The following is a 23773-nucleotide window of genomic DNA, read 5'->3' as shown; positions in this document are numbered from 1 at the left end:
TTGAAAATGTGTTTTTCAAAAGAAAAAACGGATTACATAATAGGATTAGATCACGTAATCCAATCTTGGTTTTGATCCGGATCAAACCTTTACTTTGGGTTTTTCAGAACTTTTTTGTAGGATTTGGATCACTTTGATCCAAAATATCTGGATTAAACTGATCCCATCAGAAGGGTGGATTCAGCGTGGATTTCATGCCCAAAATGTAATGAAAACTTTAAAAATCTATCAAATAATACTATATTTGGATCATGCAGTATCTTACAAGATATCCTATTTATTCATAAGGTTTTAATTTTATTTGTTCATCAGTCAGTGATTGACCAGTGATTAGGTAGGCTTTAACGTATTCAGCCTTTCAGTATAGGCCTACGGCAAAGTAGAAAGAGTTTGGCCTCATAAAATAATCCTCCAAACAGCTGTCAAAATTGACCAAAAACAATACATTTTATTCTGTCACTAATTGATATATATATTCATCACATTCGAAAATATTTTTGTTTTTAAAATATTTCTTAGTGATGCATGCAAGGATTACAGAATAACCAAAAAAATGCAAAGAATGGCAATCACTGATTTTTGAAATCCAAAACAAATCCAAATCAGAAATAGTGTCTAACTATTGCGTCCCTTTTTGCACGTCCTGTTTGCTCGTTCTGGCAAAGGAACAACTGACTCTGACCAAACTGCAGCAAACCAAGGCCAGACTTGAGATCCGCCTCCTAAAGGCTACGCTCAGACAAGCAGGGGCCTGTACCATGAATGTAGCTGAACAAACTCAGGGTAGTTGGATTAGTTTTGAGTTGACAAAACCAAACCAACGTGATCGAGCTTTGTTGGTACCATGAAGCAGCTCATGGAGTTTCTTTGTCAACTCAAGCTTTGATCCTGAAGCTAAGATTAGTTTACGAGTGACGTCAGCATGGCTAAACCAATCGCATTATTAATGGATAAAGCGATTTCCACAATATGAACACAAAACTGAATTTCAGCCATGGACTGATATGTTTCTGCTGTCTACGCAAGAGAGAAGTGTTTCGGAAACACTGCTGATTGCGTAAATGTGCAAGTTAAACGACTATATAGTACACACATTTACTGTAGTGCTGTAGGGCAAACAGGATCCGCGGGGTCCTCAGTGGAACTACAAGGGACCCGTGTCCTTGCGGGCAACTTTTTTTATGTATGGCATGGGTACAGAAATATTACAACAATGTTCATTGAAGCTCCCGCATATTGCAATTTTAACCCTCGTGCGGACAAAAAACATCCATTTAGGCAGTAGAAGCAAGAAAGTTAACCTTACATCTGCTTCATCATTTCCCTTCCGAGTACACATGAGAGGAGTCGCGTGCAAATAAAGTTCATTCTCATATATTTCTGAACTTCTGTACAAATTTGTTAAAGCTGCAAACGGCTAATTTGACAGGCAAATGACACCACACAGCTTCTGCATTGTAAACTCTGACATCTTACGTGTTTAAAATCACTGAATGCACCGTGTACTGATGGTGCATGTCAAACAGGTTGCCCCAAAAATAACGCGGACTGGTTGCATGTTGGTCTCCTTTTAGTCTGATATGATGCTCTGCAGAAAAAAAACTATTTAAGTTTTTTGCAGAAAGACAACAGAGCTCAGAATTATAAAATAGCGGTGTGTTCTGCAACACAGAGAAGCGGAAGAAAATATAAGAATTACACTTAATAAAACGGCCTGCTTTTACAACAGAATGCATAAGCCTCTACCTTTAATAGACTAGTCTTTGCGCCATTTACCAGGGTCAGTCATTTCATTGAAGCCTTAATAAAAACTACGGTTCAGGACAAGGAAAAATGTCCTAATACAGTGAAACTGGAAGTGTTCCTAGATGTTCTGCACCACAGACAAGAATGTAAAAAATGCAATGCAAATACACGTGATACAATAAAAGTGGAATATAAGTAAGTAAATTGAATTTCATGTGAGTGTAAGGGAAAGCCAGCAAATCTGTAAAATCAGATTTTACCCATATAGTAAACAATATTTGATTTTATATTTGCAATATATATTTTTATATTAGTATTTTTATTTGATTAAACCGTATAAAAAATAACTAGCCATTCTAACACACACTGTGAGTCAGTTGCGTCACCTCTATGTTTCTTTGCTCACAGCTGATTGGTCAAACTTCAGTCTGAGATCTCGAATCCAGAACATAGCCTGCCCCGGAGCAGGTTAGCCGTGCAGCGTAAGATACCATGGCGACGAACACCGAATAAAGCAGAGCTACTTTCATGGTACCTAAAACCCAGGGTCGGCACAAACTAAACTGAAACATAGCTGGCTAGCCACCTAAACCAGCTTCATGGTACAGGCCCCTGGTCTCTCCACATCAGATGAGGAAGTCTGAAATTATTGGGGAGTATTTGACATTAAGTCTTCTTTTTTAATTCAATATATCTATACTTGATACTTGTTATAAATATCCTCAATGTACAGTTTTTGTGTTGTGGGTCTCAGATGAGCGTGTGTGTTTTCATTTCAAATAAAAATACATTTATATTGACCCCACACTGGCTATTCTACTTTTTGCTCTTTACATATCTATAGTTCTACATTGTGATTTCCTATCCTGTTTGAGCACTGGTTATCCAGCACTGGTTATCCAGATTTGGTGATCCTGAAAAGTTCCTATCCGGATCAGATTGATCCAATCCGATGTTGCTTTAAAAAACTGGCTCCAAAAGTAAGATGGATTACGTGATCACGGATCGCAAAAAAAGGATTACTAAATCCGGATCAATTTTATCCGGATTAAACCTTTTGAAAAACCGGGCCCTGGTGAGAAGAAATAAATTTACATTTACTCATTTGGCAGACGCTTTTATCCAAAGCAACTTACAAGTAGTTTTTAACAGTGGCACATTACTGCAGAGCAATCAGGGGTAAGGTGTCTTGCTCAAGGGCCCTTCAGTCATGACCTGCTAGCACTGAGATTTGAACCGAAAACCTTCTGATCACAAGTCCAACGCTCTAACCACCAGGCCACAGCTGACCCAGATTTTGTTGATTTTGTTGAAATACGAACTGATGAGAGTTTACAAAGAAAAATGAAATGTGATTGGACTCCTATAAATATAGATATAGGCAGACATGGATTTATTTCTTCTGAACAGAACATGTATTTATATATAAAACAAAAACAGTTTTATATTTCAATAGATAACACAAAAATCGTAGCGCACTTGTGTTTACAGACGGGTACGCTTAACCGTTTCATTGTTCCTGTTATGTCCATTAAAATAAATATAACTTAAGCACTATTTGCACTGGATACATATTATCTGGGGACCTTGTTTGATTTAGAAATGACCTCGCGTTACTCGAGTTTCCTTGAGAAATAACAAAACGACCCCCACAGTTTTGCGCTATTTGGGTCTGTTTATGTTCTTATTTGTTTCGTGTTATATCTGCCATGTTTTCTGTTGTTTACTAGCGCTACTGATGTACAGTGAGGATCCCCACCGGTTCACTGTCACATGCCACACTTGTGTTTGTCACAAACGATCAAAAACACCAGACTCATCCGCGCAGTTGAGCAGTGCCAAATCACAATTCACGTAAAGAAAATACCTCCGCACATCACCTGCAGTAGCCATTACAAACAGAGATGGCAGCAGAGAGGCCATTCTTACAGACAGCCACTTTAATAAATTATTTTTATAAAATCTACTAAGGCACATAATCGTTTTTTTTCAGTGTGTGCATGTGTTTAACTGTACACAAATGGAAGCTCTTTCACATGTGTGTTTTACAGAAATGTTAACTGTAGTGTGCGTGTTTTTGAGGAATTATCAGTCTATGAGTTGATTCAATTTGCAAATGTGTGCGGCTTGCCTTGTTACACAAACTGGCCACAACTTCCTTCATCAGCATCAAAGTGTGTGTGAGTTCCTGTTAAACTAGGACATCCCTCGCTATATTCATTCAGTCTCACAAACTAATGCACGTGTGATTCTCAAAGATGCATTACAACTAGAGATGCACCGATTGACCGGCGGGTGTTTGGAATCGGCCGGTTCTGATGATCGGTCTGACCGGTGACCGGGCTTATTCCGAGCTAATACTTTTATTTGTTGTCTACACTCACAGCGAAGAACTTCCACAATAGCGACATGTTTTCACGTGACTGTGAGTGTGCGCTTGGCTGTGACGTTATTGTTTGCGCCGCTGGTGTTCTGTCAAATTGTGTTACCCTGTCAAATTTTGCTACCTCCATACAAAATAGCAATAACCCCTCCCCCAACCCAACCCCTAAACCTAAGTTACCCCTTTCCAGCCCAATCAAAACACCAGGGTAGCAAAATTCGACGGGTAACACAATTCGACAGAACACCAGCGGCGCAAACAATAACGTCACAGCCAAGCGCACACTCACAGTCACGTGAAAACATGTCGCTATTGTGGAAGTTCTTCGCTGTGAGTGTAGACAACACAAAGCTCGCAATTTGTAATATCCAAAATACCCCGTGGAGGAACCACCCCAAAAACGTTCGGCACAACAAACCTAATAAGACACTTAAAATCGCATCACACCGCTGAATATGCCCAGTTTGAACAAGGTAAAGCGGCTAACACTAATGCTAGCGCTCCGAGCCGGAGCTCTACGCCAACCACAAGTCAGCAGCCTCTCCTATCTTTCATTGGTATGAGCAGTGAAAAGACTAAAGCAATTACGAGAAACATTATGGAATCCACGGCCCTTGATGACCATCAGTTCTCCATAGAGGTCAGAGGCTTCAGAAGCTTGATGGATTATCTCAGCCCAAAATACTTTATACCGTGTGGGCGGTACTTTTCTGACGTCACGTCTTGTTATTCACTTATTACCCACTGCACCTATTATTACGTTATTGTACATTTGTTATTTTTAGAAGAAGGGCAGTTTAATGACTGTGTTTGTAATATACAGGAATCTATTTTCAGTTGTATTTTCAACTGTTATTTCTACACTTTATTTTGATAAGGTGAAAATATTGTGTAGTTAAAAAATGTTTGGTTATGAAAAGTTTTCATAAAAGAAAAGTTAATTTTTGTTTGTATGTGCTTTTAATTATAGTTCTTAAAACAAAATCGGAATCGGAAAGCCACTACAAGAAATCGGAAATCGGCCAAGAAAAATGCATGTCTAATTACTACCATGTGCCTATCGTCATTGACTTGAATGTTGCATAGACAAATAGAGTAATCAAAGCTAAATCCAGATACTGTAAAAACAGAAATTCCTGAAGTCATTGCATTATGAGAAATAACTAAAAGGACAAGTCTGTATTTAAGATCACATGATTCTGTTTAATGAGCTCAAACGCGAACTAAAACATTTCGATTTCATGCTGCGACGAGTGATGTGAAACGTTTGACATAAACTATCGCGAGAACAGATCTCTGAAGCGTAGCTGTCGCGATACGCGCAGCATGATGTAGAACGCAGATCTGTACCGCCTCCACATGCCGCCTCCGCGGACAGACAACATATCGCGCAACCCCCTTATATCGAGATCGTCAGTGGCTGTACCGACTTTATGAGGTGTCGGTTATATTATACAATATTTGTGATCTTGTTGAATCATTGCATTTTGTAATACGAGAAGTAACTTACGTGCGAGGTTTTATCCATCACACAGGACATCAATACTTCAGCTCTCGTTGATCTCACTAACTGCTTCTGCCATACAAGAACAAACAGGTGCGTAGTTTGAAAACATCTTTCATCAAAACATCTTTGGTTTATTATATAATCGCTTTGATTTATACTTGATTTGATTATTTAAGTGAAATATAAAATAGTTAAATAATTTAAATGGGGCTATTTAAAAAGGAAGTGAAAAAGCATGGGCAAAATGCAGTCTGGGTCGGTGGATGTGGGTAACTTTACAGTAATGAATGAATGAGGCAAACATCACAAGTCATTTTCCTGCTCCCTTGGTCCTATATTAACATCAGAATGAGGAAAAACGAGATAACAGAAGATAAGTTGTGCCTTGTGTATGATGTTATGAAATGCAGTTTTACTGTATTAGGAAATGATCAGGTTGAAACTTAAATGAAGCTTTTGAGATATTATGTTCTGAAATGCAACATAACAAGGGTGATTTATAATGGTGTTACCAAGTATTTTAGAAATATATATAAATGAGACCATACGCTATTAAAATCCTATATTGATCATTCACTATTCAGATTTATTGTACTTTTCTATAGTTCAAAACGAACCTGGCAAAACACCATCATCTTCCTCTCTGATGCGAGGGGAACACCGTTTTGGGGCATACAAATTTCCCCATATGTCTCATTTTCAGACCTTTGCAGATTAATAAAAGCCTTACACTGCATTATTAAATGAATGCCTGGAAAACCCCACTGGTTCTGTAATACACACAGGCTCTTGAAATGAGCTGAAGTCATTCGCTGCCATTCGCAGTAGTCGCTGACATGTTGAAGATTTCTTGTAACATGTGTAGCTGTATTAACATGAACTAACATTAGCAAATATTGCTTGAAAAACGAAATTGTTCATGGTTAGTTAATGTTAGCTAATGCATTTACTAATGCTAACTAATACCACCTTATTGTAAAGTGTAACCTTTATGTTTTTTATATTTCACCTTCACTTATCTTATTTTATCCTTAACATTTAAATATAATTATTTGAATTCATAGGGATTACTGTGATAAAAAAACTAGACTGCCAAATGCCGCTTTCATCTGCCGTACAGTATATATACAGTAGGTCTCTTAAGGAAACCTCATTAGAACGAATACATTTTTACACAAAAACGGTTTAGTGATGGCAAACAAAGTTTGAGAGGGAACTCATTCATAGACAAAAGTGTTGTACACAAATGTAAACAATAAGTGTTAATTAAGTTTTCCAACATTTTAAAAGTGATTTAATGCAGCCACATGTTTGCAGGGGATGTATGAGAGAGCGACAAAGCAGCTGGTCCGACAGATCGATCCTAATGGTGTTCTGATTGCACCCAGTCTGAACGATTCAAAGAAACTCAAGCTGCTTGCTGTGGTGTTGAAGAAGCCGAAGGTGTGGTTCTGGCAGAAAGCTAAATACAGACCCACGGCCTTCACGCTTAATGACCTGCTGGAAAAGGGCAAAATAAATCCTGGTAAATATACTATAATTTAATAAAACTCACAGGTCCACCTGCTCTAGAAGTTTTGATTCATTATATATCTCATTTTAATCCTTTATTTTATTTAAAATGTTAGATTTAAAAAAAAAAACTTTGTACTTACTCAAAGCATGTTATATTCATGTGATAAATTAAATTAAATTGACTAGCTGTTGGTTTATTTGGGATATGATAGATTCACGGCCAACTATGTAGTGTGTAGGACTCTTTCTTCAGTGGACCACAAAAGAAGATGAGAAATGTCTCAGTGGAAGTCCATTGGGTTCAGGGTTGCTACCAACATTCTTCAAAATGTCTTTGTTTTTGTTCTGCAGATGAAAGAAAGTCATACAGATTTGAAATTACATGATGATGAGTAAATTATGTCATTTTAAGATGCTCGACTGATCCTCTCCTTGTTTCGGACAGTGCGGGATGAGAAAGAGTTTCTGAAATATGCAGCAACCTACAAAAGTGCCGCAAGTGGATCAGTGGAGGTGGGAAATGAAGCTCTCGGACTAAATGTGACCGGACGGGGCCGGTCTAAACTGAGCTTGTCTCTTGGCACACTGAAAAAGGAAGACATGGATATTCCAGAACTTCTAAAGGAGTCCAAGAGCAAGTAAGAAAAAAGCACTTAAGCGATTTGTGCGATGTAGGTTTGATATTTACCCTCTAAAATTGACAATAATAACAATCTGAGAAGAATAATATATGTAATCTGTCTTTATTCAGATATATTATTTAATTTAAATTGAACATTTATATATATAATTTTTATGTATTATTTAATATGTTAATAACATTTTTAATTCCACTAATAATTATTTGATTTAATATAATTGTATGGGTTAGTAACGATGTTATGATTTTCCTCCTAGGAAGGTGGATCTCGGACACTCTTTGATTAAGCAATCATTGAAAATGAACAGGATCTTTACCCTCCTTAAAGAGCGAATCTTTACTACCTGTGAGTGTTCCATCTCTTACACCGGACTGGAGCAGGGCAGCTGTTTCTCTGCTTTTGGACAATATTCAAAGGTTTGTGACAAACATGTATTCGCTCTGGCAATAACACATTAAAGCAGTATTTTGTTTCTTAAATGTTTTTTATATTATTCAGATGGCGTTAATCAAAGAGAGTGGTGAACTACGAAATGACTCAGTGGTTGCCTTAGACATCCCACCAGGCACTGTGATGGCATACAGTGTCATTGAAATGAGCATCAGCAGTAATGGCTCCTTTGGTCAGTGACATTTGTGTGACTGTAGAGAAAATATTAAAAGTGCTATTTTTCTTCTTATATGGTAGAACATTTATTGCACTTTTCAGTATTGAATTGATCAACTCTTTAAATGTAATATTATTCCACATTAAATGTAATACGTTTTATTTCAAATATATACGTTTGAGTTTTGTGATTGATTTTGATCAGAATTGCGTGATGGAATTGAGGCAGATGATCCATCCCAGAATCCAGGTTTTTACGCGGTGGATGGTCCTTGGGCACCACAAGAGATCCAAAAAGGGTCCTCACTTAGTTCTCTACAAAGAGGTACTAGTTTGCGTGTGTGTGGAGTGGCTTGTGCAAAAGCAGAAGTTGGTCTGTCAATTTACTTTCCCCTTTTTAAGTTCCTTAAATTGTTATTTTGGCTTTACAGATATTGCCCTATTTCTTTTATATAGCTCAGGATATGAAGCACTTTTGTTAAGAATTTCTGTCTATAATGTATTTGTGTTTTTTTGTAGCACTTTCAGATGTTCAGAATAGGTTTTGTGTGCTGACTGATCTGACTTCTGAGTGCCGCTCCTCCTTACTGCTTAATTTGAGGCAAATTCTGTTGGACCCACCCTCCCTGTCAGTTTTGGTGGATAGGGTGAGTAGAAAAAATGCCTCACAAGTTGTTAAATTTGCTATTAATATTTCATAAGCACTGAGAAAGCATTGCAATAAATAAAGCAGCACATTCCTCTTCTCTTTATATCTCATTATATTTGTTGTTATATCTAAGCTCGAGGTTCTAAGCAGTGATGACGCTCCATTACTCCAAAATGAGTTGTTGGACAACAAGAGCAATTTTATTTGTGAAGTTTTAGACTTACTGAAGTCTGAACCATTCAACCAGAGCAGGAAAACCGCAGCATCGGTGCCCAATCAGAACGGATCTCAAATATCAACAGTCAATTACAGCGCTTCTCCCTCTGCATCCGAGTCTAATGGATCCTCCCCCAGAGCAGAAAAACAGAATGGCTGTCACACAGCTGTGTCCCATCAGAATGGATGCTCAATGAAATCAAGAAAGCAGAACAAACAAATTCTGAAGGCAATGCATATGCTGCTCAGTGCCGTTGAGGGTCAGTATATCAAAATCAAGAGCCTGTGAGGAGCTCAGCTTGTCTTTAGAGTATTTCTATCTTCATTCATATTGTACAAACTCCTCATTTTATTTTTCTGTTTAGAGTTGACAGATGCTGGATTACAACTGTTAGAAAGTTTCTGCTTCCCTGAAGGTTTTAGAAGCCTGCAAGACTTAGTAAGTTAGTGCTAGTTATTGATACAGATCAGAAGTTTTCTTTATCGTCTTTGTATCTGATTGTTATATTTCTGTTTCTTATTATAGGTAAATCTTCTGATGGCTAGCTCTGAGCCACTCTACAAAGACGCAATCCCTGTTTTCTTACAGAAAGACGAAGAATTCCACAGAGTGGTCGACCTTTTTAAATCATGCGATGTTTTACTAAAGAGAGAAGATGATTTCATGTTTGCAGATGTAACATGTGAAAATGGATTCCTACCGCTTGTTCTGTGTATTGCCATCAGTGGTCTTGCATTCCTCATTGACAGTAAGAATGAGATTAATCCTGTTTGTTCTCAGAATGACTAAAATATTAATAATAGATATATACTTGATCACTTGAAGTTGTTTTTGATACTGTGCCTTCAATCATTTATATTTTTATTTTACAAATCAAATATGTACTTATTATATATTTTTCAAAAATCGTCATGTACAAACGTACAAAAATATGCTATTATTACCTATTGTGTTTTTAAATTATTTCGTTACTTACCAAAAAAATTGGTTTAACGAGACAATAAGTTTAAATAACCTTAAAGACAAATATAAATAGTGTATAAAGTTTTATTGAGCTCTGTTTTTCATTATTGCTAGTATTGCATTGTATTCTTTGTATATTCTAATATTTGATCATAAAATATGTTATTGTAAATAGTAAATCCAGATGTATGTAAAGCTTTGTGACATTACACATAATTGAAGGTCACAAATTTAAATGATGTATTTTATATTTGTATGTATTAATGCACTATAGAACACTGCGATTTATATTATGCAAATATATGCCATATTATTTGTGCACTATATGTAAACTGCACTATTGTATGCAGATCTTTTCAATAAAATCTTGATTGCTTTCTTTTTAAAAGCCTTTTATTAATCATTAAATAAAAGAGGAACAATGAGGAACATTGTTCGTTTATTGCCGTGTTGTAGTTGACACAGAGAAAATGACATAGATACTTTAACGGAAACTTTGGCAGGTCATGTGATTTTGAGACACAAGAACAAAGAAAGTTGCTCAGGTTGCTCAGAATAGGGGTGACTGAAATCAACAGGGCATTTTGTTCGGACTCAAACAAACACACAAAAACATTGACACAACGTGCACAATACAGTCACAAAATCTGTAAATGCAAAATTTAAAACAACCTACTGTACATATAAAACAACCTACACGTTTATATGAACGTCTGGGGAACAAGGGTTAAGAGATCAGGGTGTTTTGTAAACAGTTGTTTGGTTCTGTTCTTTTCTAGAATTTTCAATATGAGCCCTTGGCCTGCTACACACTGTCAGGTTAGTCTTTCATTCGAGTTTCCTTCAAAACATCACAGCTACTTTAGGTGCTACAAAAAAATTTGCACACACAAAAACGAACTAAAATAATAAATACAAATTATAAATGGGATTCATCAAGGCCAGTTTTAGTTTTTCTTATTTCTCTTACGATGTTCCCGATAGTAAGATATTCTTTAAAAACATACAAATATTAAAATAAATAAGTACTCTTCCCTTTAAGCTTCAGTAAAAAATGTTGCATTGTGTGCACAAAAGAGGTTAGGGCTAATGTTGTGAGTGCTTGTTTGGTTGGTCAGTCCAAACCTGTAACTTCACTTCAGCCCAGATACATCCTGGATATCACACACATACACTTGAAAACGCACTCAAACGTGCTTGTCTATATGCCCTCAGTAGACCCAGCTCACGGGAACCCACTGCGGTTCAGTGCAGAGTTTGTCCACAGCCGACTGCAATTTTTCAAACGCACAGTCCAAGTTGTCATTGACGATAATGAGGTCGAAGTAGTGTCTGTACGCCCGAAGAATGCGAGCACTTTCATCTACAGTCTTCTTCAGGTCAACGTCCTGTAAAGAAAATAGGAAGTCCTTCAATTACAAGCGAACTGGTTGACACAGACACATTTACATATAGCCATTAAGCAGACGCTTTTATCCAAAGCGACTTACAAATGAGGTAAACAATGGAAGAAGTTGGAACAACATAAGGACAACAAAAAGCAGAAATCGCAGTAAAACTGGTCTCATATAGCCTGCCACATATAGATCATATATTCATAATATATTTGCCTGTAAATCTCATCTGATCAAGACTCACTGCGAGTTGTTTGGTTGTGATGCCAGCGTCGACCACAGCTTGGTGCATGGCCTTCAGCGTGTCGTACTCCGGCGCTGCAATGAACACGACGTACGGCATGAACTCAGCTGTTTTTAACAGCTTCAGTGCCTGAGAAGAGACCAGATGGATTCAAATGAACATGATTTAACATAAACATAAACCAGTTAATAGGTTTACTATACGTGTCTTATTCCAACAAAGGCTCAAATTGAGCAATAATACAGAATTATAACTAATGAAATCGTGAGAATTCTCACCTGAGTGTTGACGTCCAAAATGCAGGTGCGACCGGTGTTGACCACTTCATGGATTGAGTCGATTTTACTACCGTAGAGGTTGCCATCATACTCTCCATGTTCCAGGTAACGTCCGGCCCTAATGTCCATCTCCATCTCTAAGCGCGTTATGAATCTGTACGACTGACCATCTCGCTCATCTTCACGGGGCCGGCGAGACGTGTCTGAGCGATTAAGAGACAAACAGAAAGGGAGAAGATAAATACGTAGACAAAAATACTTGTTATTGGTTATGTTTTGCGAGTTGAAGTGTGGGTTTATGTACTCACGTGGTACGGTTGTGCTGAATCGGGTGGGATGTAGAACGACTAGTCTGTTTTTCAGGCTACGGCGGCCCACTCCTTGCGCTCCTATCAGAACAAGAGTTTTCCTCTGAAACGGCGGCATGCATGCTACTTCCTCGTAGATCTGAAGCTCGTGGCGGTCGAACTCTGCAACGCGACCATTGACGAAAATTAAAAGGTCAACCAAACAAGAATTATACTATGATATGTATATCATTAAATTTTTAATGTAAGTTTCACAAAACTAGCCAGATTGAAAACTTAATTTACCTGCATTCTTAGCTGTAAGATACATCATCCTCTTTTTCTTTTTGCTGTTCAATGTTCCACACAGAATGCCTAAAACAAAAATGCAGAGCTATAGACATGCGATATGTGGAGCTGTATTACTGTTTTTGGCCACAAGAGAGCATTGCATTTCAACAATTTATTATCCATTATCATGTACACAGGCATTTGTGTCTATTACAAAAGTTATTTCAGCATGTTCATGATTATTTGTTAATATTTACAGTTATATACAGCAGGGCCATATATGTTGTGTTTGAGTGTTTCACCTGTTCCGTCCAGGTCTCTGGGAACGAACGCTTTCCTCTTTTCTTCCAGAAACTGACTGGGAATCAGCCCAGTAGCTCCTCCCACTAAATGGCACGCCTGTCGGTCAAAACAACACGACCAGTGAAATACGATGTCCTCATCCAAGCCAACACATCAATGCAAATTCCTTTTAAATCAAAACAGACCTAATAAAAACAGGAATATCGCACCTGCCACCAGTTTGGGTCCTCTCGGTTAACAATCTGGAGGATATCGCCCCTATTAAAAGCGAGCCCCGCCTCTTTGCACGGAATTAGATTGTCATCGGCCGGATTGTAGTCGAAATGGGGTTGCACGTACACCTGCGAGACACAACATAGGTAGAATTAATCCAAAAAGCACACAGCTTCATGTTTACAAATGTTGTTGTTCAGCAAATGACTTCTGAAATTTCTTTACAATTTAGTGACAAATACATGAAAGTTTTAATTATTATAATATTATAAATATTAAAGTCACTTAAACATATAAAAAATGTCTCTTAACTTGCATCTATTTGCTTCTGGGAAGTTCAGAAGCCATATTTCTTCATTTAAAGATATGCAGCTTCATATTGGTGATGCAATAAATGAATTGCAATGATGTGCATTGAGAATATAATTGATGCTTTCTGTATTTTATCATTTTTCTGCCATCACAGAGAGCAATTGGAAATTTAGTTGTTATGCAAGCCTGTTGGCCCATAATAATAATAATGAATAGCCTTCTCACAAGCTTTATCAATATTCACAGTACACTAAATGCATAAACACTAAACCCAATTATGATTATGGTCTTAAAAGGGACTCCCAAATTCGTTTACAGGGAAAGGGCGATATAATATTAAACTTTCATGCTCATTGAGCTCAAATTAAAATGATTTAGCATAAAATAAGAGGTCCTCCACAGTATTTCTCACACATTTAGTCTTACTTCATGATATAGTACCACTGGCTTCTGAGTATTATGTCGCAAACCATTTGTTATGTTTTCATCTGAATCCCTTTCCAAAGCCTGCTGAAACTCATAAATATATAATGTGTACACAGCGAGAGAGAGAGAGAGAGAGAGAGAATATCAGAAGCCATGTAATGAGATTGAATTTGCTTGTACCCGTGTCTTGCCCCAGATAACATGTAGAGTGTTATTAATAGGGCTCTCAGGGATCTTTTTTTACTACAAAGCATCAAGGGATTTCACAAATGGCCAAATGCAACAACGAGGATGTCTGTGTAATGTGCGGGTATGCACAAAACTGCACAGGCTAATTTGTGTCAGTGTGTGTACATGTGTACCTGAGGGGGTGCTGGGGCATCTCTATAGCTTGGTAGAATTTTCAGTGTGATCCCTCCACTACATTCCTTTAACATCTCCTGTAGCTCAGTGGGATTATTGCCAACGTCCTTCCCGTTCACCTCCTTGATGATGTCGCCCACGTGTAGCAGCCCCTGCCTGTCAATCAACCCTCCGTGAAGGATGCGAGCGATCACCAGGTCACCCTTGTCCATTCGGAAGGTCACACCCTGAGCGAGAGGATAACACAATCAGATGCTCACACACAGAATGAACAAAGGAAGAGTTTGGATCCAAAATGAGATAACTCTGTATAAATGTTTTTTCAGAAATCACGTTTTTTTTTATGTTATCATGTTTTTATTGTGTTTTATTATGTTAGTTAGCTGTATTTTTTATATCATGGCTTGAATCAAAACAAACCAACTGCGGTTTGATTGATATAAATTGGAATGGGAAGAAACTGTGATATTTGAAAGTTTTTAAGTTATCTAACTTTGGAACCAAACTCTTCGAATATAAAGCTATTTTGCTGGTTCATCCATGACTATTGTGGCCATTCCAGTCCATTGTCAACAAAATCAAACCTCAGGAGTGACACGAAGTCATACATCAGCAATGTGAAAGACTGACTGCATGACAAGATACATGGAAAATGTGATAAAATCGAGGTTGACACATACAAATATGATTTAGAAGTTTTCCTAAACACATGTAGATATATTACTGTTGTATTGCTTGAAAGTGACAATGAACCTTTCTTTGCAGTATTTGAGGTCTTAAAAAATACAGAGCATATTTTTTATTATTTTTACCCGTTTCTCCAGTTTTCATTTTCTGAAAATAAATGTAAATAGAAACAACATTCTTTTTTGAATGTGGGAGAAATAACCTAACCTAACCACATACCTATAAAATAATTTGATTCTTAATTTTTTCCGCTACTGTTTATATCACTAAATAACAATGCACACACACCAGTGGTTCTCCCGCTTTCTTCCGGATACCAATCATCCTGACCGCATCAGCCTGCATGAGTGCACTGTTTATTGCCGCATCATTGGTTACTTCGGGAGGGGACGGGGCTTCATAGCACTTAGACGCCACCATGTCATGGGCCTCTAGGAGAGACTGAAAAGAAAAGAGAAAATTAGAACAACTTGAGCTAAAGAGAGAAGAGATGTGATGGGATGAGACAAAACGTTGTCCACAGTTACCTGAAAATGAGGCTCCTGCAGAATTTTGGAGAGTTCTGCAGCGCTGTCGTCTCTTACGCTCAGTCCACTAATGTCCCCCAGAATCTCAGTCACAAGCTCAATATTATTCTCCTGCACTGCCTCCAGTTTCACATCCTCCAAACGCTCGTGAGCCTGTACACACACACATCATTTGAATCGATGAATTCACATATCTGCCTGGATCATGCTCCTCCTTCGGGTGAAACAGCCCTGATTGAACATCATATTCAGACACGCATTATTTTAGATATTCATTATTATAGACGTCTCTGTGCTGACATCACCTCCCAACTAGATTAAGACAAGGATGCAATGACCACAGCCGTATGTTTACCTTGGCCAGTGAGCAGACGATAGGGCTCTCCATGACACCTTTGAGAAAGATGAGGTCGATGTGTTTAGCCCCAGTGGTGGTGGGCAAATCACCTAGGTTTTCCAACACCTGCTGCATTGCTGCACATACATATACAAACAGTTACAAAACACACCTGCAACCTAAAGATACACCAGAGTTTAAGGAGAATGGCAACAGATTAGCCTGCAGATTAAACTTCACATCACAGATGTCTGAAATATGATTCGTCTCATCTATTTATGTCATGTTTATCTATTCTTTTGTGTTCATTTGATCCACTGAGATCATTTGTAAACCAGCACAGTGTGTTAAACAGGTGAGGTGTGGAAGGTGTCACTTAACCATTTAGGCTACTTGCTAGCTATGAGAGACCTGTATACTCATTGCATAAACGTATTGCCAGTTAACTTAAATTTACATCAAAGTTAATAGATATAGTTAACCCCAAAAATTTTATTCTGAAATCATTTATAAATCCTCATGACGTTAAAAACATTTGTATGACTCTTTCTTCAGATCTGTAGAACACAGAAGAAGATATTCTGAGAAATGTTTCACTGGTTTTGAGTCCATACAATGGATGTCAATGAGGTCCAATGTTGTTGGCCACCAACATTCTACTAAACCTCTTCTTTTGTGTTCTGCAGAAAGAAAGTCATAAAGGTTTCGATTGACATGAGGCTGAGAAAATAATTTTTCATTTGAAGTTAAAGGACCAGTGAGTTTATCAGCATCTAGTGGTAATATTGCGAATTGCAACCAACGGCTCACTCCACCCCTCGCTCCTCCCATTCGACGCACTGCGGTGGCTGACACAGGACTAAGATGTTGTCACGTTTTCGCTTCTTTGCCAAAAGAGATAACGTATTTACGAAACGCACTCTGGAGCAGTTTGTCCGTTTAGGGCTACTGTAGAAACAACATGGTGAATTCCACACAAAGGGACTCACGGTGTATGTAGATAGAAATAGCTCATTCTAAAGTAATAAAAACAGAACGATTCATTATTTGTAACCAACACCGCCATTCACAAATCCAACTTATCTCCACACATTCACAAACATTTTGTGTCTAAGTACTCACAGTGTCATGTGACTACATAGGTCATAGCCTGCCGTAGTGTAATCCATCTGACACAGTGTGTGTATGTCTATGTGTACATTTACTCTCCATCAGGAAACAGTAGGCTAGACCAACAGATCAATATTTAACCTGGTTCAATTCCTCTCATTTCATTCAGGTCAGACGCTCCAGTAGTCCAAAAACAAGCATCAGCCAGCTCTGACATTGTACCAGTGTTTATTTTCTATTGTAAATATGTCACAGAGAAACGTGCCCGGAGGCGTCCCTTGATTTAGCTGAACCGAGTACATAATGGATGAACTGATGAAGTACTTAGCAAACCATTGTGCAACAAAACTATGGAAGTTTCACACACGTGCATGCTCGAACATACAACACAAGCAACTGACCCCCTATGAGCACATACTCTCCGATTCGATAACCTGCAGTTTTATTTGGTTTAGTTTATGGAGCTAATAAGAGACATTGCCAAAGTGTTTGACAGATAAATTACAGCAGGTTGTGACACTCCCAAAGTCTAATTATACACCTGATTTAATTCCTTGCAAATATACAGAGCAACGTCTCATTTACAAAACAGCCCGTAATTCCCATAAGAACAAATATGTGATGTTTAAAAACTCAAACGTTTAAATTGATGCAGTTGTCAGCCACTTACAGTGCATTCGACAACCATTTTTCATCCTTGACTACCACTTGAGTTACAGGAACAGTAGATTACAGTGTTTCAGTTTGAGCTAATGTACTGTAGTTGTTATCGTAAGACTCTAAAATTATACGATCATATGTTTGACACAATTTCACTATAATTAGTTTAGAGCTAAATATAGAATCAAATGAATGTGGGTAGTTGACAAATAAACTACACATGTGTCCTATGGTGTGTCATAGCAAACATGTAGAACATTTTTTAAGAATAAACTCTCTTAAGCTATTATATATAAAATATTAATTATATAAAGTGTTATAAATAAATATTAACTAAATATTTTTTTTCAAAATGTTTCTGTCGCACCATAGGACACAAGATACAGTTTATTTGTCAAGACCCATATCTTGTTGTTGAATCTACAGTCAGTGAAATAGTGTGATCTGGGAACCGTCTCTTACAATTACATTAAACTTTGTTCTGTTGCTTCTCCTGTTTTGCATTTAGCCATTGAATGGTTTTACTTAATACCTGCATATATCTCAATTAAACAAGTATAACGGAAATGTAACACATTTGTCAATCAGTGTAACAAGCTACCTGCTCTTCATGGTCAGACCACGCAACCCATACATTAACTCTTGCTCTGGTTAGAATGTTTAAGAAGAAGCAAGAAATTCTCTCACCGTGTTCAAACCCATCACATATTACTTTATAGGACGATGTTAACATCTGAAAAAAGTCTCTAACCTCCAGAAGAATCTGCTCCCTCAATGAGTTCTGACGCACCCTCCCCTTTTTCTCCAGTCCTCCCGGCATCCGAGTTCAAACCTGCTCCGTTTGAGACTGATTCAGTCGCAGTTAAAATCATTCCTGCAAAATCTGACCTCTCTGCTACAACTGAAAGAAAGCTAGACAGATGTAGACTTGCTCTTAGTAAATAAAAACAAAGAGGTTGATTAACGTGGATAGAATTACTCTGCACTTTCGTACTGTAAAAAAAAACTGGCAAAAAAAATTTGAACAGAAGACAGAAAAGTGGCTGAGAGAGAATATAAACATAAAGAAATGAGAGCGAGAATATACCATACACCGACCAAACACAGATGTGGACACATTCACACACAGATCCTCTTAGGCTCTTCACTTTAACACACACACAGCCCTCCCTCCATGCACCTAATCCCACAATCCTCTCCTGCAGTTTCAGACTCCACCCCTCACATAAGACAGCCCCTCGACCCATTAAGCCCCCCAGTGAACCTTATATAAGTATTCTTATATAAGCTCAGCAACAGGGGAACTGAAGGGCCAGCCTAAGACTCTAGAACCGAACACCTTTCAATATGCCTGTCCTTAATATTTCTGTCAATGCAATTTTTTGTCTCTACATGCAAAACGTAACATAAACATAATATAAACGCAGTTTACACAATTCACATCTGGCCATGTACATTACTGTCATCCTTTCTGTGTAACTGTACTGGCTTAAATGAACAATACAGTAGCATAGTCTGATCTCAGGTCAGTTTGTAAAGGCTTCCAGCAGTAACAGTCGCTATCCCGGGATGGGATCTGTCCCTAATCCATCTGCCCCAACCCCCACAGCCCCTCTCTCCCCGCCCTCAGGGTTTTGCCTTCTGTAAATCTGAGCCTGATTTTAATCTCATTCCGACCACAGTGGATTACACAATCCACTATGAGCTTGTTGGGGCATGGCTTAAACGGCACGTCCAAACGTCCACATGTGTAAATGATGGGAAAAATGGAAAACAAGTAAAAAAAAAGACTGTATAAAAAGCTCTGTGGGTGTTTACTGTATCTCCCTTTTAAATGTTTCATTTATTCCATATGAACAAACAGGATATTTAAAAGTCTATTTAAAAGTCTAGAAACAGAATTTAGCTGAAAGTGAACATTTACCTTCAGTCGGTAAGATGTTTTGTCAATTCTGTATGTGTTTTTCAGTTTTCCAAACAATAACAATTCCGAAGAAGTGAATCGGTATACACATTGATGATAACATGCAAAGCTTAATTTCCCTTTAGGTACAATCTGCAGTTGCTGAAAAAAACATCTTTCTAGGTATTAGTGCTTTGAGTGTTTCATTGGACACACAGGCCTTGCCCAAATTGAACAGTTTGATTATAATGATTTATTTTATATTAATATTAATGTATAGAAATTTCTTGTATGTTTATTGTATTAAATTACAACTATTCAACAGTAATTGATTCTACCGAATCAAACCATCTATTTCTCAGTTGGTAGAGCTTGCCAAGGTGACACTACCCAGGAAACACACATACACTGATTAAAGAATATATACCTTGAATACGTGGCAAGTCACATTCAGGAATAAAAGTGTGAATGCACAAATGCAAATAGATTTGCTCGGATATACAGTACATAGGCAAAGTTAAAAATGAATTCTGAATCTGTCTTCATTTACTCACCTTTGTGTTGTTCCAAATCTGATGAACATAAAGAAATATATTTGGAAACATGCTTGTAACCAAACAGTTCTTGGACCCCTTTGACTACCATAGTAGGAAAAATTACTTAAAAATTAAACAAAATACGATATTTGGAAGAATGTGGGATAGCAAACAGTTCTGGGGCACCTTAGATTTGCCGTTGTCATTTTTTCAACTATGGTAGTCAATGGTGGCCAAGAACTGTTTGGTTACAAGCATTCATTCAAATAAAAAAAAAAATTTGTGTTCAACCAAACAAAGAAATGTATACAGGTTTAGAAAAACTAGAGAGTGAGTAATTTATGACAGAATTATTGGGTGAACTATCCCTTTAATTTACCAGCAAAAGTTGATCGGTAAACTTTTGTTCGGTGTTAGAATAAGTTCAGTGCTAAAATGAATAAATAATTTAGTAAGTATACATCTAAGGAGGAGAAAGAATGTGAGAAGTCATCTGACAAAGAACGGTCTAATTTGAAGTTCAAACTGGTCTACAACAGTTGCACAGCTGTGTACACAATACAGCACTTGCAGTATCGGCACCAATACCATAGAGCTCTTAACAGCAGTGGGTTTACCAAAGTAAAGGCTGTGGGTTGAGATTCACGATCCGACCGGCTATCAAAATAAAGCATGTGACCTTTTCGTCTTGTGATTTTGTAAATTCATACTGTATAGATCATATGAAATATAATATGAAAATCCAAAACCACAAAGTTCAAGCTCTTCTGTGCTGTGCTACTTAATCTCCCACAAAGTTAAATACTAAATATACTTTCATAACTTAACAAGCCAGATAAGAACTCAGTTCTCTCTCCTGCTCCACCATTACTACCTGTGATCATGGCTGCTGGCCAATGGAACTCCAGCTGTGAAGACAATGTCACATTCACTAATACTGTTGATGTAAGATCATGATCATCTATCATCAGGATGATGAGAAGAAACACAACACACAAATTAATTTTCATTCACCCACACAGACATGCATGTGCACCTATATGACTCACTCGTGGCTGATGCTTTTCCTTTTCCTGTTCCTGTTCCCTGCCCGTGCTGCTACACACTTCTCATCCACTGCACCAGCCGAGCATCAACTCTGTTCAGAGAGAGAAGCGATATAATATTGATCACGCACACACACTTCTCTTCTTGGGTCAGGATGGAGACTGTCACTGCTACCCACGTCCGGACACAGTGAGGTCATTGTGTAAAGGATCAACTGAGGTCAGGAGGTAGTTGAACCGGGTTGTTGTCTAAGCAAATCATCCTTCTGTTTCTCTTACATTTAAAGGGATAGTCCAACCAAAAAAAATTTTATCTGTCAAAATTTTCTCATTATCTTATCATTTCAAACTTGTGTGACTTACTTTCCGCCTCAGAAAACAAAAGAAGGTATTTTGAAGAATGTTGGTATAATTTAACTACAGGATAGCCATTGACTTGCATTGGTTTTGTGTCCATACATAGAAGCCAACGGGTAAAGATGTTGTTTGGTTACCAACATTCTTCAAAATATATTTTGTGTTCTGAGGAAGAAAGTAAGTTACACAGGTTGAAATGTCTAGAGGAGGGTGTGTAAAACCTATTGATTTAGTCAAACATGGCCTAAGGCCCTATATGTATTTACTTATGTACTAGTGAAAAATATCAAATACAGTACATGACATGGTCACAAGGAAAGCAAGCTTCAGGGACTTTCATTTCAGAGTCCAAGATCGCCATGTGTGCCCAATGCATAGTACATGACAGATACAAATAGATGCAAAACATAAATGTTGAATTAAGATGGACTTAAATGGGTCTTTGTACTGTTTCATCACTACACCACACAAAAATATTTAGGTCACTTTTTATGATGAAGCCTCCCACAAATAAGAGGATTACGTTTATTGGAGCAACAACAACAAAAAGCAAACAATCATTCTCCTCTACGTCACTATCATTTTAAAGTCAATTTTATTAAAGAGACAGATAGATATGCAGACACCCAAAATGAATTGCGTTCATACAATAGCTGTTTCTTCTAATATACTATATAATGTCGACTACCACTGAGCAGGGGGCGGAGGCAACAGTCCCAACACATTCACAAATGTTTCATATGGAGATTCAAGACGTCTTTCTGTAAGCAGGTAACTGAGGCCACGCCCTTATGGAACCCCATGTCTCCTCGGTAATGACGTTGAGGGATTCCCCGCCCGATCACATTCCCAGCAAATGTTTACACAGGCGAGTGTCCAGGGTGCGAATGTGGGGACACTGCGTAAATGCGAGCTACATAAAACATATAATTGTTGAATAAGCAATCATTGTCTGTATAAAACACCAATTCATCTGAGGCCGACAAAAGCTTATATGCGCGAAGACATTGATCGGTGCCACAAAGGTATTAAATTAAAAAATATTTAACATTTAGAGATTTTGAAAATGCACAAAGCTGAAAAGCCACTTGCATGTTCTTTAATTAACGATTTAATTATGTTACATGACATGCCCTTTTAAAACCTTGTGCTCGTCCCCGAAGGACGTACGACTTCTGGAGCTCCGCTCCGTCAAAACAGCGCGGGACGTTTAATTCATGAATGAAACAGATCTACGTCAACCAGGCGAAGATAACGAAATCTATTAATGTCTGAACGACTTTATAATTACAATTTGTTTAGTTGAAGATGATTTCACACGCGCGGCCATTTTTGTTATTTGCGTTGAGAACATTTCACCTGAGCCATAACATGACATTAGATAAACCGAGACGTGCCACCCGTAGGAAAGATCATTCACCACTCGAACCTGGTGCCATCCAGACACCCACATTGCGCGTGCACATACAACGCAATTCAAACACGCAATAAAGGACAGCCAGAGGGGGCTGGACTTCGATGGCAAAGTCATTTCTCTCAGAAGTGTCTCTTCCCGCACATGTAATGTTACTTTTCAATGAAGCGTAACTTTCCTTGGTCGACACATCGCAAGTAATAGTATCTTTGCTCTCACCTTTTATTCGAAACGTTATTCCGAGTCTTCAGTAAACGTCCCGGTCAGATATTCAAAAGCTTTTGCTTGTCGTGGGTCCCGTGGATAACTATTCGGAACCACACAATGCCAATCAAACACTAAGCCCCACCTTACAAGTGACGACCGTGTGAGCGGACCAATCAAAACGCTGCATGAATGCATGGCTTTTTCTTCTCGCGGGAGATTAGCCCCTAGGGTTTTAGCAAACGTAGAGCTCTGTTATTGCGTTGTGTTTACGTCTGAGAGACGCGAAGAAACACATTATGATGTCAATTAATAGTCAGTAACAGAAAACCTTTCGCTTGCACATGAAGACCGAGCTCTGGCAAATCCTTACCCGCGCTATTTGCATTTTATTTAACAGGCAAAGTCAGCAGTGGCATCTTTCGGTATTAAAATATCTCCAGTTTTGAGAAAAAGAGGCGAGTTGTGTGCCTTCTTACGAGTAACGTGATTTTTATTTCTTTTTTATATACTGCTGCAGTTGTTATAGGGTTTGTTCTTTAGATTTGTATAGTATAAGATATACAAATATAAACATGCTGGCCAAGGGAGAAGCCAGAACACATGATGGGGAAAGATAATGTAAAATGTATGTAGTATGTAGTAACACAAGAG

General features: G+C 38.0%; 2 protein-coding genes across 9 annotated transcripts; one reads left to right on the top strand and one right to left on the bottom strand.

Annotated features, from left to right (window-relative positions):
• The first annotated feature begins 5457 nt into the window (after nt 1–5457).
• Nucleotides 5458–10611, top strand: gsdmea (gasdermin Ea). Of its 2 annotated transcripts, XM_079485230.1 has the most exons (11): nt 5458–5567; nt 5665–5726; nt 6954–7161; nt 7597–7789; nt 8049–8208; nt 8291–8414; nt 8604–8723; nt 8918–9045; nt 9181–9523; nt 9629–9702; nt 9790–10611. In XM_079485230.1, the coding sequence occupies exons 3-11, from the start codon at nt 6957–6959 to the stop codon at nt 10051–10053; spliced, it is 1611 nt and encodes a 536-aa protein (XP_079341356.1). In that variant the 5' UTR covers nt 5458–5567; nt 5665–5726; nt 6954–6956; the 3' UTR covers nt 10054–10611. The 2 variants fall into 2 exon arrangements, with proteins under 2 accessions (XP_079341356.1, XP_079341355.1); XM_079485229.1 differs by having other exon boundaries at nt 5497–5726.
• pals2b (protein associated with LIN7 2, MAGUK p55 family member b) lies at nt 10612–23282 on the bottom strand. Of its 7 annotated transcripts, XM_079485223.1 has the most exons (15): nt 23135–23231; nt 21148–21236; nt 20973–21059; nt 18411–18571; nt 15908–16026; nt 15553–15705; nt 15314–15466; nt 14338–14565; nt 13234–13365; nt 13024–13120; nt 12737–12805; nt 12452–12613; nt 12144–12346; nt 11866–11994; nt 10612–11615 (listed from the first exon to the last, which is right to left on the bottom strand). In XM_079485223.1, the coding sequence occupies exons 4-15, from the start codon at nt 18529–18531 to the stop codon at nt 11439–11441; spliced, it is 1743 nt and encodes a 580-aa protein (XP_079341349.1). In that variant the 5' UTR covers nt 18532–18571; nt 20973–21059; nt 21148–21236; nt 23135–23231; the 3' UTR covers nt 10612–11438. The 7 variants fall into 7 exon arrangements, with proteins under 7 accessions (XP_079341349.1, XP_079341352.1, XP_079341351.1 ...); XM_079485226.1 differs by lacking the exon at nt 18411–18571 and having other exon boundaries at nt 23135–23261; XM_079485225.1 differs by lacking the exon at nt 18411–18571 and having other exon boundaries at nt 20973–21006; nt 23135–23244.
• Between the last annotated feature and the right edge of the window lie 491 nt (nt 23283–23773).

The sequence above is a fragment of the Barbatula barbatula genome, assembly GCF_947034865.1.
Source record: "Barbatula barbatula genome assembly, chromosome: 21".
In the NCBI taxonomy this organism is placed as follows: Eukaryota; Metazoa; Chordata; class Actinopteri; order Cypriniformes; family Nemacheilidae; genus Barbatula; species Barbatula barbatula.
The sequence above is the reverse complement of the archived record's forward strand: the minus strand, read 5'-3'. Positions and strand labels throughout refer to the sequence as shown.

Coding starts and splice junctions, on each gene's coding strand:
- pals2b (XM_079485222.1), bottom strand. CDS start 18,531: ATGATTTTAACTGCGACTGAATCAGTCTCAAACGGAGCAGGTTTGAAC. Junction 15,706..15,907: donor TCGTCTGCTCACTGGCCAAG/GTAAACATACGG, acceptor GTGTGTGTACAG/GCTCACGAGCGTTTGGAGGA. Junction 14,566..15,313: donor AGAAAGCGGGAGAACCACTG/GTGTGTGTGCAT, acceptor CCTCTCGCTCAG/GGTGTGACCTTCCGAATGGA.
- gsdmea (XM_079485230.1), top strand. CDS start 6,957: ATGTATGAGAGAGCGACAAAGCAGCTGGTCCGACAGATCGATCCTAAT. Junction 7,162..7,596: donor AAAGGGCAAAATAAATCCTG/GTAAATATACTA, acceptor TGTTTCGGACAG/TGCGGGATGAGAAAGAGTTT. Junction 8,209..8,290: donor CTTTTGGACAATATTCAAAG/GTTTGTGACAAA, acceptor TATATTATTCAG/ATGGCGTTAATCAAAGAGAG.